The sequence below is a fragment of the Argopecten irradians genome, chromosome 10 (genome assembly GCF_041381155.1).
Source record: "Argopecten irradians isolate NY chromosome 10, Ai_NY, whole genome shotgun sequence".
Taxonomy (NCBI): Eukaryota; Metazoa; Mollusca; class Bivalvia; order Pectinida; family Pectinidae; genus Argopecten; species Argopecten irradians.
This window is the reverse complement of record NC_091143.1, coordinates 14,064,203-14,085,150: the sequence shown is the minus strand read 5'-3', so window position 1 is coordinate 14,085,150 and position 20,948 is coordinate 14,064,203. Positions and strand designations below refer to the sequence as shown.

Below are 20,948 nucleotides of genomic sequence, written 5' to 3'. Positions count from 1 at the left end.
ACAATGATCCTGTTCATTTGTATTCAGAACATGACTTGGTAATTTAAACCAGCAATACAAGCCCTCTGGGCCTCTTGTTTTCTTGCACATTGGTCATTCTGATTTCAAAAATGTTATCTATCATCAATTTAGAGTAAAAAATGTAAGGTATATTGTGGAATGTTTTAAAGAGAAAAAGAATCCTAAATGTTCTTTGTTTGTTTGTTACAAGACATGGACACAGACCACTCCTGTGGTGCTTCTGCCTTCGCCACACAGACAGATATACTGGAGACAACCTATACCTCTCCTGTTGTACTGAAGCCTGGTGACACCGTCAGAAAAGGTAAGATGATGCCAGGGTATAGATTCTGCATGCAACATATTAACTTTAAGATTGTTTTAAACTTTTCCATTGATGTGTTTAAGTGTATGTAGGATTTAGTTTGTAACCAGTAACTTAACTGGATAACATCAGATTAAATACTGTTAAGCATTTCACTGCAATATTTTGGGCTACACTGGCCAAGTGATTAAGATGTTCTGACATATTACCACAAGCCCCTCTAGGTTGCAAATTTGAATGCCATGTGGGGCAGATGCCAGGTATTGACCACTGGTCAGTGGTTTTTCTTTGGGTACTCCGGCTTTCCTCCACATATGAACCTAGTTGTTAATAGGACATTAAACTAATAAAAGCAAACCAAGCGATGCTTTCACAAGATGATTTTTTTTTCATGAAAGAGCTTAACCATGAGTTCAATTGTTTCGCTACTAATTGTATTAAATCTGAACAAAAAATATAATATTGATAAATAATTTTATATGAATTAATGCATAATATTCGCAAAAATGTTGAAAATAGGAAGGTGTGAAATATTGCAAATGCTAAACTAATGTGACTTACAGTTGATCAACATGGTCTTTATTGTATGAGATCTGTTTGGCTTACATTTTGACCTTATATATATACATGTAATACTGTCCTTGGTAGGCCCTACCTCCTTGGATATTACAGCTATTTTGGAACTGTGTTTTCTTTCATTTTAGACCCTTATTACTCAGAGGAAAATGGAAATCAAGCAGCTGGATATGACATTGGAATTGTCACAAACTTTAACCTTCAGGAAAACATAGCCAAGGTTTGTCTCTCTTAACAATTAAGTAACACTGTCATACCATACAGTAACACTATGACACCATACAGTAATACCTATGGTACCATACACTAACACTATGACACCATACAGTAACACTGTGATACCATACACTAACACTATGACACCATACAGTAACACTATGATACCATACAGTAACACTATGGTACCATACAGTAACACTTTGGTACCATACAGTAACACTATGGAACCATACAGTAACACTACCGTAATGGTACAATACAGTAACACTATGACACCATACAGTAACACTATGATACCATACAGTAACACTATGATACCATACAGTAACACTATGACACCATACAGTAACACTATGACACCATACAGTAACACTATGATACCATACAGTAACACTATGGTACCATACAGTAACACTATGATACCATACAGTAACACTATGGTACCATACAGTAACACTTTGGTACCATACAGTAACACTATGGTACCATACAGTAACACTTTGGTACCATACAGTAACACTATGGAACCATACAGTAACACTACCGTAATGGTACAATACAGTAACACTATGACACCATATAGTAACACTATGGTACCATACATTAACACTATGACACCATACAGTAACACTATGATACCATACAGTAACACTATGGTACCATACAGTAACACTTTGGTACCATACAGTAACACTATGGAACCATACAGTAACACTGTGATACCATACAGTAACACTATGACACCATATAGTAAATCTATGGTACAATATGGTAACACTATAACACCATACAGTAACACTATGGTACCACACAGTTACACAAAGGTACCATATTGAGGTATCACTGACAGTGACATTACTTTAATCAACTTGTTTATGCAGCTGAATTTTGTGTTTCATGGCCATGTTTTCATGGCAATTTAATTTCCCAAGTTATTTTTAATGCACTTGTGAACTTGTAGTTTAAACGCTTTATTTTTGTAAAATTTTGACTACGAAATACAAGAAAATTGATTTATAGAAATAGGTATATAGGTACTTTACTGACAGTGTTTGGGTACTTTACTGAGTTTATTTGGTGCTTTACTGACTTTTTTTGGGTACTTTACTGATAGAATATGAGTACTTTACTGACAGTATTTGGGTACTTTACTTTATTTGGGTACTTTACTGACAATATTTGGGTACTTAACTGACAGTATATGGGTACTTTACTGAAAGTGTTTGGGTACTTTACTGACAGTGTATGGAGACTTTACTGACAGTATATGGGAACTAAATAAACAGTATATGGAGAACTTAATGACAGTGTATGGAGACTTTACTGACAGTATATTGGGACTAAATTGACAGTATATGGAGACTTTACTGACAGTGTATGGAGACTTTACTGACAGTATATGGAGACTAAATTGACAATGTATGGAGACTTTATGGAGACTTTACTGACAGTGTATGGGGACTTTACTACCAATATTTGGCTACTTTACTGACAGTGTATGTATACTTTACTGACTGTATTTGGGTACTTTACTGACAGTGTATGGAGACTTTACTGACAGTATATGGGGACTAAATTGACAGTATATGGATACTTTACCGACAGTGTATGGAGACCTTTCTATTATGTTTGTTTCTATATATAGGTGAGGTGGAGTAATGGTAAGGAGGATTACTACCAAAGTAATGAGCTCTGGAAGGTTCATCAGAACAAAGCCAGGTAAGTATATATCAGAATGGTCGTTTATATGATAGTGATTCTTCTAACAGTTTTGCATATGTCCTTCCACCATTCTTTAAAATATGTTTCTCAAGCAGTTCCTCAACGACTGATTCAATATAGAAACTCCAAGACTATTAAAAAAAAAAAAAAAAAATCAGATATATTGTGAATTAATTTTGGTTTCTGATGTAAGTGAAATTATTAAACGCAAGAGAGAAAAACTGAAAAACAGATAGGAGAAAACATTTTCATTGTATATAGATATATTTATCCTGCAACCAGCAGGATAACCATGATAATCTATTAATTGTCATCATGTTTCATCTGTCGTCGTGCGCTGTACGTAAACTTCTCATTAAAACGACTTAAAAAACGACTCATTAACCAAAAGGTCCAGGGTACTCATATTTTAATGCTGGGATAAAAGGCTACCAAATTAGTTCAAATGAATGAACTTTACCTTCATTCAAGCATACATTGTCATACAAGTCAAATTAGCTGAAATCTGTAACAACTTCTTATGAATAAATAAAATCTCTTAGAGGCCTGATATTGAGCCCATGACATGCTGAGATGAAGGGCTTCCAAGTTTATTTAAACATTTTTAAACATTCGGGCCAGGTGAGCTTATGTCATGGCGCGGCGTCCGTCGTGTCCGTCCATCAACATTTCCTTTAAATTGCTACTTGTCATAAAGTTCTGGATGGATTGTAACCAAATTTGGCCACAAACATCCTTGAGGGAAGGGGAACAGAACTTGTATAAATTTTGGCTCTGACCCCCCGGGGGCAGGAGGGGCGGGGCCCAGTAGGGGAAATAGAGGTAAATTCTATAAATCGCTACTTGTCCTAGAGTTCTGCATGGATTGTAACCAAATTTGGCCAGAAACATCCTTTGGGGAAGGGGAACAAAACTTGTATAAATATTGGCTTTGACCACAAGGGGGCAGGAGGGGGGGCCCCAATAGGGGAAATAGAGGTAAATCCTATAAATCACTACTAGTCATAGAGTTCTGCATGGATTATAACCAAATTTGGCCAGAAACATCCTTGGGGGAAGGGGAACAGAACTTGTATAAATTTTGGCTCTGACCCCCAAGGGGCATGAGGGGCGGGGCCCAATAGGGAAAATAGAGGTAAATTCTATAAATCGCTACTTGTCCTAGAGTTCTGCATGGATTGTAACCAAATTTGGCCAGACACATCCTTGGGGGAAGGGGAACAGAACTTGTATAAATTTTGGCTCTTACCCCAAGGGGGCAGGAGGGGCGGGGCCCAATAGGGGAAATAGAGGTAAATCCTATAAATCGCTACTTGTCCTAGAGTTCTGCATGGATTGTAACCAAATTTGACCAGAAACATCCTTGGGGGAATAAGAATAGAGTTTGTATAAATTTTGGCTCTGACCCCCTGGGGGCAGGAGGGGCGGGGCCCTATAGGGGAAATAGAGGTAAATCCTGTAAATCGCTACTTGTCCTAAAGTTCTGCATGGATTGTAACCAAATTTGGCCAGAAACATCCTTGGGGAAAGGGGAACAGAACTTGTATAAATTTTGGCTCTGACCCCCGGTGGCAGGAGGGGCGGGGCCCGATAAGGGAAATAGAGGTAAATCCTAAAAATCGCTACTTGTCCTAGAGTTCTGCATGGATTGTACCACCCAAATTTGGCCAGAAACATCCTTGGGGTTAACAGAATTCGTATAAATTTTGGCTTTGACTCCCTGGAGCAGAAAAAGTGGAACCCAATAGGGGAATTAGAGGTTAATATTCAAATTCCTTCAGAAAATAAACAATGAACTTGTATGCAGAACATTACTTGGCATTACAAACCAGTTGAGCAATACAGGCCATTTGGGCCTCTTGTTAGAATTTGAGATTGGGCGTCAATTTGACTGACCTACTTCAGAAGCAAAACGTTTGAATGACAGACATATTTACAACAGTGTTGGCATCAATGTTACAGGATTAAATATGTACATGTGGTGTTTTTAAAACCTCCAGTGTTTTTAAAAATGACAGACATTTATATAACCTGAATTTTTGGCTCAGGTCAGAAAGGGAAATAAATGTTTTGCTGCTTTTGTCTTTCTTAACCCTCACCTTTAATACACTGACCATGCATTCTCTATATAGGTAATATAGGTGCCAATACATCTCTAGAATTTTAAATGATCTGTCATCTGCTACCTTAATTAATGAAAAGTAATCAGGTTTTACAAACATTGAATTTCAGTGAAATACCAAGCCTTCAGTTTGGGCACGATGAACTTCAAGTTGACTGTGAGCCGAGGAGTGATAGCACGGAAAGGAGCCTCACAGAGGCTGACATGGGCATCAGGCAGCAGTTTGATTACCCACACCCAGCTAGGGCTGTAACAGGTACATACCCACACCCAGCTAGGGCTGTAACAGCTAGGTACATACCCACACCCAGCTAGGGCTGTAACAGGTACAAACCCACACCCAGCTAGGGCTGTAACAGGTACATACTCACCAAGCTAGGGCTGTAACAGGTACATACTCACCAAGCTAGGGCTGTAACAGGTACATACCCACACACATCTAGGGCTTTAACAGGTACATACCCACAACCAGCTAGGGCTGTAACAGGTACATACCCACACCCAGCTATGGCTGTAACAGGTACATACTCACACCAAGCTAGGGCTGTATTAGGTACATACCCTCACCTCACACAGCTAGGGCTGTAAAAGGTAAATACTCACACCAAGCTAGGGCTGTAACAGGTACATACTCACAAACAGCTAGGGCTGTAACAGGTACATACTCACCAAGCTAGGACTGTAACAGGTACATACCCACACCAAGCTAGGGCTGTAACAGGTACATACTCACACAAAGCTAGGGCTGTAACAGGTACATACTCACACCAAGCTAGGGCTGTAACAGGTACATACCCACACCCAGCTAGGGCTGTAACAGGTACATATACACACACAGCTAGGGCTGTAACATGTACATACCCACACCCAGCTAGGGCTGTAACAGGTACATATACACACACAGCTAGGGCTGTAACAGGTACATACCAACACCCAACTAGGGCTGTAAGAGGTACATACTAACACACCAAGCTAGGGCTGTAACAGGTACATACCCACACCCTAGGGCTGTAACAGGTACATACCCAACCCAGCTAGGGCTAACAGGTACATACCCACACCAAGCTAGGGCTGTAACAGGTACATACCCACACCCAGCTAGGGCTGTAACAGGTACATACTCACAAACAGCTAGGGCTGTAACAGTTACATACCCACACCCAGCTAGGGCTGTAACAGGTACATACCCACACACAGCTAGGGCTGTAACAGGTACATAATCACACCAGGCTAGGGCTGTAACAGGTACATACTCACACCAAGCTAGGGCTGTAACAGGTACATACTCACAAACAGCTAGGCTGCTAGGGCTGAAACAGGTACATACCCACACCAAGCTAGGGCTGTAACAGGTACATACCCACACCCAGCTAGGGCTGTAACAGGTACATACCCACACCAAGCTAGGGCTGTAACAGGTACATACCCACACCCAGCTAGGGCTGTAACAGGTACATACTCACACAAGCTAGGGCTGTAACAGGTACATACCCACACCCAGCTAGGGCTGTAACAGGTACATACTCACACACAGCTAGGGCTGTAACAGGTACATACCCTCACACAGCTAGGGCTGTAACAGGTACATACTCACACCAAGCTAGGGCTGTAACAGGTACATACTCACAAACAGCTAGGGCTGTAACAGGTACATACCCACACCCAGCTAGGGCTGTAACAGGTACATACCCACACCAAGCTAGGGCTGTAACAGGTACATACTCACACCAAGCTAGGGCTGTAACAGGTACATACCCACACCCAGCTAGGGCTGTAACAGGTACATACCCACACACAGCTAGGGCTGTAACAGGTACATACCCACACCCAGCTAGGGCTGTAACAGGTACATACCCACACCCAGCTAGGGCTAACAGGTACATACACACCAGCTAGGCTGTAACAGGTACATACTCACCAAGCTAGGGCTGTAACAGGTACATACTCACACCACACCCAGCTATGGCTGTAACAGGTACATACTCACCAAGCTAGGGCTGTAACAGGTACATACTCACACACCAAGCTAGGGCTGTAACAGGTACATACTCACACCCAGCTATGGCTGTAACAGGTACATACTCATCACACCAAGCTAGGGCTTTAACAGGTACATACTCATCACACCCAGCTAGGGCTGTAACAGGTACATACCCTCACACAGCTAGGGCTGTAACAGGTACATACCCACACCAAGCTAGGGCTGTAACAGGTACATACTCACCAAGCTAGGGCTGTAACAGGTACAAACTCACACCAAACTAGGGCTGTAACAGGTACATACTCACACCCAGCTATGGCTGTAACAGGTACATACTCATCACAACAAGCTAGGGCTTTAACAGGTACATACTCACACCCAGCTATGGCTGTAACAGGTACATACTCATCACACCAAGCTAGGGCTGTAACAGGTACATACTCATCACACCAGCTAGGGCTGTAACAGGTACATACTCACACAACCAGCTAGGGCTGTAACAGGTACATACTCACACCAAGCTAGGGCTGTAACAGGTACATACTTACACCAAACTAGGGCTGTAACAGGTACATACTCACACCCAGCTATGGCTGTAACAGGTGCATACTCATCACACCAAGCTAGGGCTGTAACAGGTACGTACCCACAACCAGCTAGGGCTGTAACAGGTACATACTCACACCCAGCTAGGGCTGTAACAGGTACATACTCACACACAGCTAGGGCTGTAACAGGTACATACTCACACCCAGCTAGGGCTGTAACAGGTACATACCCACACACAGCTAGGGCTGTAACAGGTACATACTCACACCCAGCTAGGGCTGTAACAGGTACATACCACCACACACAGCTATCCACAGGGCTGTAACAGGTACACAAACCCACACACAGCTAGAGCTGTAACAGGTACATACCCACACCTGGTTCGGGCTGTAACAGGTACACCCACACACAGCTACGGCTGTAACAGGTAACATACCCACACCCAGCTAGGGCTGTAACAGGTACATACCCACACACAGCTAGGGCTGTAACAGGTACAAACCCACACACAGCTAGGGCTGTAACAGGTACATACCCACACCTGTACTCATACCCAGCTAACAGGAACATAAACCAGCTAGAACTGAAACAAGTAGAAATACAGCCAGCTAGTGCTTTAAGTCCCTGTTTGTAATGTTTTTAGGTTACCTGAGACGAAGTCTCATCGTGACCTATTCTAATTGCCTTTTGTCCGTCGTTGTCCATCGTCAGTGGTCCATCGTCTGTTGTCCGTCGTCCATCGTCCGTTGTCCCTCGTGAGACGATAAACTTTTTACATTTTCGACTTCTCCAAAACTTCTTAGGCATAAGACCAAACAAAATTGTGAATTATATGGTCCTTACCCCCCAGGGGGCTGTGGGAGGGGCCAAAAGGGGTAATATTGACTAAAATTTAAAAAAATCTTCTTCTCTACTTACAGATGTGGTAGAATCAAATACTCTTCATAGATAGAAAGGTCTTAAGGTCCTTTACAAAACTTGTGAATTAAATTACCATGGGGTCTCTCGTTTCCCCCTAGGGAAAAGGTTAAGTTTACCATAGTTTAAGTAGGGAAAACACTTTTTTTAGCATTATTCGGTCATTTGTAATAGGAAATGAGTCAAATTTTGTCAGAATTTTCAGCATGAGATGGCCATTGAATCCTATTAACAACTTTACCATGACTGATCCCAGGGTCTTAGGGGCGGAGTCAAAAGGGGTCAAATAGGCTAAAATTTCAAAAATCTTCTGAAATTCTTGAAATGGTAGAATCAAATACTCTTCATAGATTGAAAGGTCTTAAGGTCCTTTACAAAAATTGTGAATTATATGATCCTAGGTTCTCACGGTTTTCCCTGGGGAGGGGGTAAATTTTACTATAGTTTATATAGGGAAAGCACATTTATGGGCATTTTTTGCTCAATTTTCAGAGTAAACGAGTCAAACTTAGTTAGAATTATTAGCCTAGGATAGCATTTTAACATCATATGCATATTGGTCCTGGCTGATCCCCTGGGGCAGAGGAGGGGGGCCAAAAGGGGTCAAAATTACTAAAATTTCAAAATATTTCTGAGTTCATAGGTTTGATGGAAGCAAATACTCTTCATAGATTAAAAAGTCAAATTTGTATCATCACTGACCGACATCAAGGGCCAGTACATAGTGTTTATATGTCTTTGTTTCATTTTATATCTGTACTCGGGTGACCGTTAAGGCCCATGGGCCCCATATTTGTTTATTGATAGACTCGCCAAACAGGATCGTGTGGCAGAGGAGGGTGGGAGAGGATACCTGGGAAACCTACTCCCCACACCAGATAGAGGAGATCGAGAAATCGTACACCGGTCATTCTGACTGGTGTGTCATCAGCAGCCCAGACCATCAGATAAGGTCAGTAACCATTTTTTTTTTATCTTTTTTTTGTTCTTCAATTTCATGATTCAGAGTAAGAACACACCGTATCTTAGTGAGAAGGGTATTTCCATGCATCATACTTACCTGCTAGGGGAATTTTCACTTTAAAAATGGGGAGTCAAGGACTTTATATAGCACCTCAAAAGTCAGATTTTTCTCTCAGAACACTGGTTGATCAAATAAGAAAGAAGTATGTCTCATTTATCATATTCTTGGTCTAATGAACTTGTGTATAGACAAAAAAGATTGATTACACGCATGCACGTGGGATTGGTAATTATGCAGTCGAGAGAATGGTTACAAAATTTTCTTGGCAGGTAAATTAATAAAAGTAAAAATCAACTAGAAAGTAAGTATGATGCCAAGGAGATTGATGTTTCATAACATTTTCTAAAAGAATTTTATTTTTGCTTCAGATATCACCTTGATTTGTTTAACCGTAGAAGTACAAATCTAAATGATAAAAGTGTTTGTGAAATTAGAAGATCAGGTGAGTATGATGTGATATCAGAAAAAGATATATATGTTTTACGTTGAGTTATTAAATTTAGTTATGTGAAAGAAGATTCATTTCAAATATAGAGTAATACTGAGATTGGCCTCTTCTTTTTTCAAGCCTCTATAAAATTGCGAAAATGACGTGAATTACCCATGTTATGACGTCACAATACAGACATTGAAGTTGCATATTGGCAAAAGTAATCTCTAGAAGCGTAAAATATTACACAGATTCAAACTACATGTAATTGCCAACAAAAATTCAGACCCCTTGGAAATTAAAACATGATTATAAAGTAATGAAATGAACTCTTTAGTAAATTGACTGATTATTAAAACCATACCTGGCCATTCTACAAACAACTAATTGTAATGCTATACCCTTAATGTCTCTCTCCCTCTCTTTCTCAAGCATGAACAGTATAGTTCTATACCTTTATTGTCTCTCTCCCTCTCTTTCTCATGCATGAACAGTATAGTTCTATACCTTTATTGTCTCTCTCCCTCTCTTTCTCAAGCATGAAGAGTATAGTTCTATACCTTAATTGTCTCTCTCCCTCTCTTTCTCATGCATGAACAGTACAGTTCCATACCTTTATTGTCTCTCTCCCTCTCTTTCTCAAGCATGAGCAGTATATTTCTATACCTTTATTGTCTGTCTCCTTCTCTTTCTCATGCATGAACAGTACAGTTCCATACCTTTATTGTCTCTCTCCTTCTCTTTCTCAAGCATGAAGAGTATATTTCTATACCTTTAATGTCTCTCTCCTTCTCTTTCTCAAGCATGAAGAGTATATTTCTATACCTTTATTGTCTCTCTCCCTCTCTTTCTCAAGCATGAAGAGTATAGTTCCATACCTTTAATGTCTCTCTCCCTCTCTTTCTCAAGCATGAGCAGTATAGTTCCTTACCTTTATTGTCTCTCTCCCTCTCTTTCTCAAGCATGAAGAGTATAGTTCTATTCCTTTATTGTCTCTCTCCCTCTCTTTCTCAAGCATGAAAAGTATATTTCTATACCTTTAATGTCTCTCTCCCTCTCTTTCTCAAGCATGAACAGTATAGTTCTATACCTTTATTGTCTCTCTCCCTCTCTTTCTCAAGCATGAACAGTATAGTTCCTTACCTTTATTGTCTCTCTCCCTCTCTTTCTCAAGCATGAAAAGTATATTTCTATACCTTTATTGTCTCTCTCCCTCTCTTTCTCAAGCATGAAAAGTATATTTCTATTCCTTTATTGTCTCTCTCCCTCTCTTTCTCAAGCATGAACAGTATATTTCTATACCTTTATTGTCTCTCTCCCTCTCTTTCTCAAGCATGAACAGTATAGTTCTATACCGTTATTGTCTCTCTCCCTCTCTTTCTCAAGCATGAACAGTATAGTTCCTTACCTTTATTGTCTCTCTCCCTCTCTTTCTCAAGCATGAAAAGTATATTTCTATACCTTTAATGTCTCTCTCCCTCTCTTTCTCAAGCATGAAAAGTATATTTCTATTCCTTTATTGTCTCTCTCCCTCTCTTTCTCAAGCATGAACAGTATAGTTCCATACCTTTAATGTCTCTCTCCCTCTCTTTCTCAAGCATGAGCAGTATAGTTCCTTACCTTTATTGTCTCTCTCCCTCTCTTTCTCAAGCATGAACAGTATAGTTCCTTACCTTTATTGTCTCTCTCCCTCTCTTTCTCAAGCATGAACAGTATAGTTCTATACCTTTAATGTCTCTCTCCTTCTCTTTCTCAAGCATGAAGAGTACAGTTCCATACCTTTATTGTCTCTCTCCTTCTCTTTCTCAAGCATGAACAGTATATTTCTATACCTTTAATGTCTCTCTCCCTCTCTTTCTCAAGCATGAAAAGTATATTTCTATTCCTTTATTGTCTCTCTCCCTCTCTTTCTCAAGCATGAACAGTATAGTTCCATACCTTTAATGTCTCTCTCCCTCTCTTTCTCAAGCATGAAAAGTATATTTCTATTCCTTTATTGTCTCTCTCCCTCTCTTTCTCAAGCATGAAAAGTATATTTCTATACCTTTAATGTCTCTCTCCCTCTCTTTCTCAAGCATGAAAAGTATATTTCTATTCCTTTATTGTCTCTCTCCCTCTCTTTCTCAAGCATGAACAGTATATTTCTATACCTTTATTGTCTCTCTCCCTCTCTTTCTCAAGCATGAACAGTATAGATCTATACCGTTATTGTCTCTCTCCCTCTCTTTCTCAAGCATGAACAGTATAGTTCCTTACCTTTATTGTCTCTCTCCCTCTCTTTCTCAAGCATGAAGAGTATAGTTCTATACCTTTATTGTCTCTCTCCCTCTCTTTCTCAAGCATGAAGAGTATAGTTCTATACCTTTATTGTCTCTCTCCCTCTCTTTCTCAAGCATGAAGAGTATATTTCTATACCTTTAATGTCTCTCTCCCTCTCTTTCTCAAGCATGAGCAGTATAGTTCCTTACCTTTATTGTCTCTCTCCCTCTCTTTCTCAAGCATGAAGAGTATAGTTCTATTCCTTTATTGTCTCTCTCCCTCTCTTTCTCAAGCATGAAAAGTATATTTCCATACCTTTAATGTCTCTCTCCCTCTCTTTCTCAAGCATGAACAGTATAGTTCTATACCGTTATTGTCTCTCTCCCTCTCTTTCTCAAGCATGAACAGTATAGTTCCTTACCTTTATTGTCTCTCTCCCTCTCTTTCTCAAGCATGAAAAGTATATTTCTATACCTTTAATGTCTCTCTCCCTCTCTTTCTCAAGCATGAAAAGTATATTTCTATTCCTTTATTGTCTCTCTCCCTCTCTTTCTCAAGCATGAACAGTATATTTCTATACCTTTATTGTCTCTCTCCCATCTCTTTCTCAAGCATGAACAGTATAGTTCTATACCGTTATTGTCTCTCTCCCTCTCTTTCTCAAGCATGAACAGTATAGTTCCTTACCTTTATTGTCTCTCTCCCTCTCTTTCTCAAGCATGAAAAGTATATTTCTATACCTTTAATGTCTCTCTCCCTCTCTTTCTCAAGCATGAAAAGTATATTTCTATTCCTTTATTGTCTCTCTCCCTCTCTTTCTCAAGCATGAACAGTATAGTTCCATACCTTTAATGTCTCTCTCCCTCTCTTTCTCAAGCATGAGCAGTATAGTTCCTTACCTTTATTGTCTCTCTCCCTCTCTTTCTCAAGCATGAACAGTATAGTTCCTTACCTTTATTGTCTCTCTCCCTCTCTTTCTCAAGCATGAACAGTATAGTTCTATACCTTTAATGTCTCTCTCCTTCTCTTTCTCAAGCATGAAGAGTACAGTTCCATACCTTTATTGTCTCTCTCCTTCTCTTTCTCAAGCATGCATGAACAGTATATTTCTATACCTTTAATGTCTCTCTCCCTCTCTTTCTCAAGCATGAAAAGTATATTTCTATTCCTTTATTGTCTCTCTCCCTCTCTTTCTCAAGCATGAACAGTATAGTTCCATACCTTTAATGTCTCTCTCCCTCTCTTTCTCAAGCATGAAAAGTATATTTCTATTCCTTTATTGTCTCTCTCCCTCTCTTTCTCAAGCATGAACAGTATAGTTCCATACCTTTATTGTCTCTCTCCCTCTCTTTCTCAAGCATGAACAGTATAGTTCCTTACCTTTATTGTCTCTCTCCCTCTCTTTCTCAAGCATGAACAGTATAGTTCCTTACCTTTATTGTCTCTCTCCCTCTCTTTCTCAAGCATGAACAGTATAGTTCTATACCTTTAATGTCTCTCTCCTTCTCTTTCTCAAGCAGGAAGAGTATAGTTCTATACCTTTATTGTCTCTCTCCCTCTCTTTCTCAATATGAACAGTATATTTCTATACATTCATTGTCTGTGTCCCATCTCTTTCTCAAGCATGAAGAGTATAGTTCTTTACCTTTATTGTCTCTCTCCTTCTCTTTCTCAAGCATGAAGAGTATAGTTCTTTACCTTTATTGTCTCTCTCCTTCTCTTTCTCAAGCATGAAGAGTATATTTCTATACCTTTATTGTCTCTCTCCTTCTCTTTCTCAAGCATGAACAGTATATTTCTATACCTTTATTGTCTCTCTCCTTCTCTTTCTCAAGCATGAAGAGTATAGTTCTTTACCTTTATTGTCTCTCTCCTTCTCTTTCTCAAGCATGAAGAGTATATTTCTATACCTTTATTGTCTCTCTCCTTCTCTTTCTCAAGCATGAACAGTATATTTCTATACCTTTATTGTCTCTCTCCTTCTCTTTCTCAAGCATGAAGAGTATAGTTCTTTACCTTTATTGTCTCTCTCCCTCTCTTTCTCAAGCATGAAGAGTATATTTCTATACCTTTATTGTCTCTCTCCCTCTCTTTCTCAAGCATGAACAGTATATTTCTATACCTTTATTGTCTCTCTCCCTCTCTTTCTCAAGCATGAACAGTATAGTTCTATACCTTTATTGTCTCTCTCCCTCTCTTTCTCAAGCATGAAGAGTATAGTTCTATACCTTTAATGTCTCTCTCCCTCTCTTTCTCAAGCATGAGCAGTATATTTCTATACCTTTATTGTCTCTCTCCCTCTCTTTCTCAAGCATGAACAGTATATTTCTATACCTTTATTGTCTCTCTCCCTCTCTTTCTCAAGCATGAACAGTATATTTCTATACCTTTATTGTCTCTCTCCCTCTCTTTCTCAAGCATGAACAGTATATTTCTATACCTTTAATGTCTCTCTCCCTCTCTTTCTCAAGCATGAAAAGTATATTTCTATTCCTTTATTGTCTCTCTCCCTCTCTTTCTCAAGCATGAACAGTATATTTCTATACCTTTATTGTCTCTCTCCCTCTCTTTCTCAAGCATGAACAGTATATTTCTATACCTTTAATGTCTCTCTCCCTCTCTTTCTCAAGCATGAAAAGTATATTTCTATACCTTTAATGTCTCTCTCCCTCTCTTTCTCAAGCATGAACAGTATATTTCTATACCTTTATTGTCTCTCTCCCTCTCTTTCTCAAGCATGAACAGTATATTTCTATACCTTTATTGTCTCTCTCCCTCTCTTTCTCAAGCATGAACAGTATATTTCTATACCTTTATTGTCTGTGTCCCATCTCTTTCTCAAGCATGAACAGTATAGTTCTATACCTTTAATGTCTCTCTCCCTCTCTTTCTCAAGCATGAACAGTATATTTCTACACCTTTATTGTCTCTCTCCCTCTCTTTCTCAAGCATGAAAAGTATATTTCTATACCTTTATTGTCTCTCTCCTTCTCTTTCTCAAGCATGAAAAGTATATTTCTATACCTTTATTGTCTCTCTCCCTCTCTTTCTCAAGCATGAACAGTATAGTTCTATACCTTTATTGTCTCTCTCCCTCTCTTTCTCAAGCATGAACAGTATATTTCTATACCTTTAATGTCTCTCTCCCTCTCTTTCTCAAGCATGAACAGTATAGTTCTATACCTTTATTGTCTCTCTCCCTCTCTTTCTCAAGCATGAACAGTATAGTTCTATACCATTATTGTCTCTCTCCCTCTCTTTCTCAAGCATGAACAGTATAGTTCTATACCGTTATTGTCTCTCTCCCATCTCTTTCTCAAGTATGAACAGTTTAGTTTTTACATATTTTTTTATTTTCAGAAATAACTTATGAAGAATATGCCATGTTATTAGGACAACAGTAGTTTTGAAACCATGCATATGTAGGCTCAAGATTTTGTGTAGAAATATTTTAAATGTGTGAGTGTTGAAGCGAAAATATTGAAAGTGACAGAGTATGTGGTGTAAACCATATTTTACAATTTTACAAATGATAACAGAAACTGTAATACAGAATGTAGACCGAGACTACACAAAGCCATAGAATATTAGAAGGGACGGTTGTGGAATACTGCTTTGTGTTTGTGATGTATACTGTATTGGTGTAACATGAAAACATATAGTGGTCAGTCCACTCATACTTCCAAACATTAGCTGGATGTTTTAATGATGGAGCTACATGGTCATTTATGATCATCCTTTAGCCCAGTCCTGTTACATTACCTAAGTGTCTGTTTGTTACATTGGACATGTTGTTAGGGAGATTCCATTATAACGACTCCTGTTGTTAAGATGATACCATTATAAAGGTCCTGTTGTTAAGAAGATACCATTATAAAGGTCCTGTTGTTAAGGAGATACCATTATAAAGGTCCTGTTGTTAAGGAGATACCATTATAAAGGTCCTGTTGTTAAGGAGATACCATTATAAAGGTCATGTGTTAAGGTCAGATACCATTATGAAGGTCATGTTGTTAAGGAGATACCATTATAAAGGTCCTGTTGTTAAGATGATACCATTATAAAGACTCTGTTGTTAAGGAGATACCATTATACAGGTCCTGTTGTTAAGGAGATACCATTATACAGGTCCTGTTGTTAAGATGGTACCATTATAAAGGTCCTGTTGTTAAGATGATACCATTATACAAGTCCTGTTGTTAAGAAGATACCATTATAAAGGTCATGTTGTTAAGGAGATACCATTATAAAGGTCATGTTGTTAAGGAGATACCATTATAAAGGTCCTGTTGTTAAGGAGATACCATTATAAAGGTCCTGTTGTTAAGGAGATACCATTATAAAGGTCATGTGTTAAGGTCAGATACCATTATGAAGGTCATGTTGTTAAGGAGATACCATTATAAAGGTCCTGTTGTTAAGATGATACCATTATAAAGACTCTGTTGTTAAGGAGATACCATTATACAGGTCCTGTTGTTAAGGAGATACCATTATACAGGTCATGTTGTTAAGGAGATACCATTATAAAGGTCCTGTTGTTAAGGAGATACCATTATAAAGGTCCTGCTTTTAAGGAGATACATTATAAAGTTCCTGTTGTTAAGGAGATACCATTATAAAGGTCCTGTTGTTAAGGAGATACCATTATAAAGGTCCTGTTGTTAAGGAGATACCATTATAAAGGTCCTGTTGTTAAGGAGATACCATTATAAAGGTCCTGTTGTTAAGGAGATACCATTATAAAGGTCCTGCTTTTAAGGAGATATCAGTATTGTGACTCTGTTGTTAAGGAGATACCATTATAAAGGTCCTGCTTTTAAGGAGATATCAGTATTGTGACTCTGTTGTTAAGGAGAATATGTAGTATAAAATATATAAATGATAAGAATTTTAGACTTTGAAATTTGGACTAATATATAATTATCTACATATATCTTTCAAGAATATTACATTGTGTAGGTCAAGCACATGTGTTTCATATTTGCAATAGTATATGTACGTGCATGTATAATCTAGTGGAAACCAACCTCTGTTAGGGGCAGTGTATTGCTACTAATTACATAGCCATGTTATTAATTATGTTACATGATAACTGCTAATGAGTAAACATGTTTCCCTATGTAATACAGCATCTACGTTGGGTCAACTGTTCCAGGTATTGGCTTTCATACCCAAATATTGACATATGTTATCCCGATGTACTGCTATATTAACTCGCCAATAATCTCTGTACACAGTCGATTCCTAAGACTCCAATAAACGTATCGTACCATTCACTGAATCTGCGTTGGAGTTCTACATCTATACACACCACAACAACCTACGAAACTACACGAAGTTATAAATCATCATATTGGCGCCGTGCTGAAAAGAACCTGGGTTCGGACATTTCGGAAGTTACTACCACGATTGATCACCGGTTTACAGGTATGTAGATTTTACATTCTTGATCCATTTTTGTGAACATTTGCTTTTAGTTTGTCCACCTAGGTATTTTATTTTGTTAATTTCACATTTCGCTACACTCTTATACAACACTACACACATATTGACAATGTCAACTGAGCAAAACACAGAGCCACAACACACTCCTACAACATACGCTATTGAACTTTTAACGGCCAACGCCACAAGTGTCACAACTTTAATTCATAATCAGTCTCAGAGGCTAAAACTTTTAGAAAATACGACTAATAAATTAATCCTTGCAGACAATTCTTGGTGTGCAGGAAAACTTTTCAATGGGGATCGCTCGCAATTTGAGCAATGGATGCGGGACATTGATAAACAGGCACACATTACTGGCAATCACAATAAAAAACACATTCTTGCACTCCAATCTTCCACAGGTCCTGTCTGTGAATTTATACAACGCTATATCAAAGGCATTGAAAGTCCTGATTGGGCTGACCTAAAACACCAACTTACTCGTTGTTTTGGCGACATTCAGGGAGCATCACATGCTTTTGCTCTATTAAAACAAATCACGCAAAGGCCCAATGAACCGGTTCAACTATTTGCGCAACGCATCTTATCTTTAGCGGAGAAGGTTTACGAGGGTCATAATCTGGGTTCACCGATAGTTGCACAGCAGTTGGTAAGATTTTTTGAAGATGGTTTGGAAATTCCTGATATTCGTTTAAAAGTTATGCGGGGCGAATACACAAATTTTGATAAGGCAGTCAATTGTGCAATGCGTGAAATGAATATTCGCCATCAATTCAATATCCGTTGTCAAGATCGTCCATCACCACAAATACCATCAACAAACTTTACACACACCACACCATTTACACATAACCAGTCAATTAGGGAAGAGGAACCAATGGAAATTGACGCCGCAAGATTAAAATCAGTGAATGCATGTACCTATGATCACAATGAAACACAGGCAAGCACTACAAGGAGTCGACCACAACAATATACTCACAAACACCACCACACATCTCAATACAATGACGGATATAACAATACACGTCATTACCCAAACAACCACACAGATTCTTATCCACATCATAATGAACACATTCCAATCCGTAATCGACATCATGATACACACAACCATACACACAGCTCTCGTGCGTTATTACCTAATCCAGGTAGACCAAATGCATACCAGTCCAGCTCACACCAATCTCAGTATCATCACCCTAGGGGTCACGTCCAGAACTACAGATATACACCTGATCATAGTTATCACTCATCACACACTCACCACAATGGTAGATCACGCCAACACAACAGATCTTACCCCCAGGGAAACTAATTAAGGCTCGATTTCGAGAGGCTGATATCGGGTCACAATCAAATCGGCTATCTTACACAATTAATACTGTAGGCAGTACTCCGAATTCATGTCAGATCAAAATAGGCAAACAGAAATATAGGAGTCTTTTAGATAGCGGTGCTGATTTGAGCCTCGTTCACTACAGAGTTATTGAACAATTACATCTTACACATTCCATTCAAAGAAGTTCTGTTTACTTGAAATCTGTAAATGGTAACAAGCTTGATGTCTCGGGGAAAATATCCTTAAATTTCACAATTCGTGGAGTTAAATTTTCACACACTTTTTGTGTATCAAAGGACATGTCTAGAAACTTTATCTTAGGCAGAGATTGGTTTGTAAAAGAAGGAGTTAGTCTTCATTTTGATAAACATGCTTTAAAAGTTCGAAACATCTTAGTACCAATCATTGATGATTATTTTGTATCGTCTATTGTCCGTCTTCCACAAAAAGTTGTGTTACCACCTCAATCTAGCACAGTGTGTACAGGTAAACTTCCTCATTACAGACAACTACATGGTTCTAAACTATTTCACATAGAACACAATCATTCTACATCAGCACCACATGAACCAGACATACAAGTACTTGAATCAATTTGTACCATTTCTGATTACACAGCTAAACTTCCTCTCACGATTGTAAATTCTTCACAAAGAACAATCATATTACACAGGGGATGTTCCATTGCGAAGATTACAGAAACACATGAAAATGAGATATCATCTGTTATATCAGACACTAGCTCAAAAGAACCTAAACAAGAACAATCTCATATTTCACTTGAACATCTTGACACACCAAGTTCTCATAAGAATTTGATGACAAAACTAGTTGAAGACAATATAGACATTTTTGCTGAAAAGGACACAGATCTCACACGCACGGACTTAGTTCAAATGTCTATTGACACAGGTAACAATTCACCCATTAAACTACGTCCATATCGTACACCATTACAACAACAAGAGAAAATATCAGACGCTATTGACGACATGTTAGAAGCAAATATTATCTCACCTTCTAGTTCTCCTTGGAGTTTTCCATGTGTCTTAGTCAAAAAGAAGGATGGTAGTCTAAGATTTTGTATAGATTACAGGAAGCTTAACGCTATCACGAAACCAAATTCATTTCCACTTCCTGTTATTGATGATATTTTAGCAAGACTTGGAAAAAGTATGTATTTTACATCACTTGACCTTAAAAGTGGTTACTGGCAAGTACCCCTTAAGCCAGAAGACAAAGAGAAAACCGCTTTCACCTGTCATAAAGGTTTATATGAGTTTAACGTATGTCCATTTGGTCTCATGAATGCCCCACAGGTATTTTCGTCAGCTATCGCTAAGCTGTTAAACGGTTTACAAGCATTCGCTGTTGCATACCTTGACGACATCTTAATTTTCTCTAAATCAGAAGAAGAGCATATGTCACATATTCAAGAAATTTTTTCAAGGCTTCGCAAGCATAACCTCCGGTTAAAATTGAAAAAATGCTCCTTCTTTAAACAAGAAACCAATTATTTAGGATTTCAAATCAATCGTCAAGGAGTAAAACCAGATCACAATAAGGTTGATGCAATAAAATCAATGAAACATCCAACAGATGTGAAACAGTGTCGGTCATTCATATCACTTTGTAGTTACTATCGAAGATTTATTCCCAATTTTTCAGCAATTGCGGCTCCTTTGATCAACCTTACTAAAAAGTATGCAAAGTTTCTTTGGACATCGGAATGCCAAAAAGCATTCAACTTTTTAAAAGAAAGTTTGTCATTTGTTCCTCTACTCAGTTTTCCTGATGTATCAAAACCATATACATTATACACAGATGCTTCTGATCACTGTATAGGTGCTGTTCTTACACAACCTTGCGATCCTGGAGAAGAAATAATACCAGGAGAAACAAATGAGAAACCTATCTACTTTTTATCACACAAACTTAACAAAACGCAAAGCAAGTGGTCAACAGTTGAAAAAGAAGCATATGCTATTCACTATGCCCTGAACAAACTCCATCATTACTTGCATGGTGCT

General features: G+C 38.6%; 1 protein-coding gene across 5 annotated transcripts in view; it reads left to right on the top strand.

Moving 5' to 3' along the window:
- LOC138333179 (uncharacterized) overlaps positions 1-17,409 on the top strand; it is a 62,396-nt gene extending 44,987 nt beyond the window's left edge. For all 5 annotated transcript variants that reach the window (XM_069281361.1, XM_069281363.1, XM_069281362.1 and 2 more), the window contains 7 exons: positions 212-325; positions 1,030-1,121; positions 2,766-2,839; positions 5,075-5,220; positions 9,220-9,364; positions 9,805-9,878; positions 15,486-17,409. In XM_069281361.1, coding sequence (XP_069137462.1) covers positions 212-325; positions 1,030-1,121; positions 2,766-2,839; positions 5,075-5,220; positions 9,220-9,364; positions 9,805-9,878; positions 15,486-15,529 — 689 coding nt within the window. In that variant the 3' untranslated portion in view covers positions 15,530-17,409. The remainder of the gene's footprint in view (positions 1-211; positions 326-1,029; positions 1,122-2,765; positions 2,840-5,074; positions 5,221-9,219; positions 9,365-9,804; positions 9,879-15,485) is intronic.
- Positions 17,410-20,948: the final 3,539 nt, after the last annotated feature.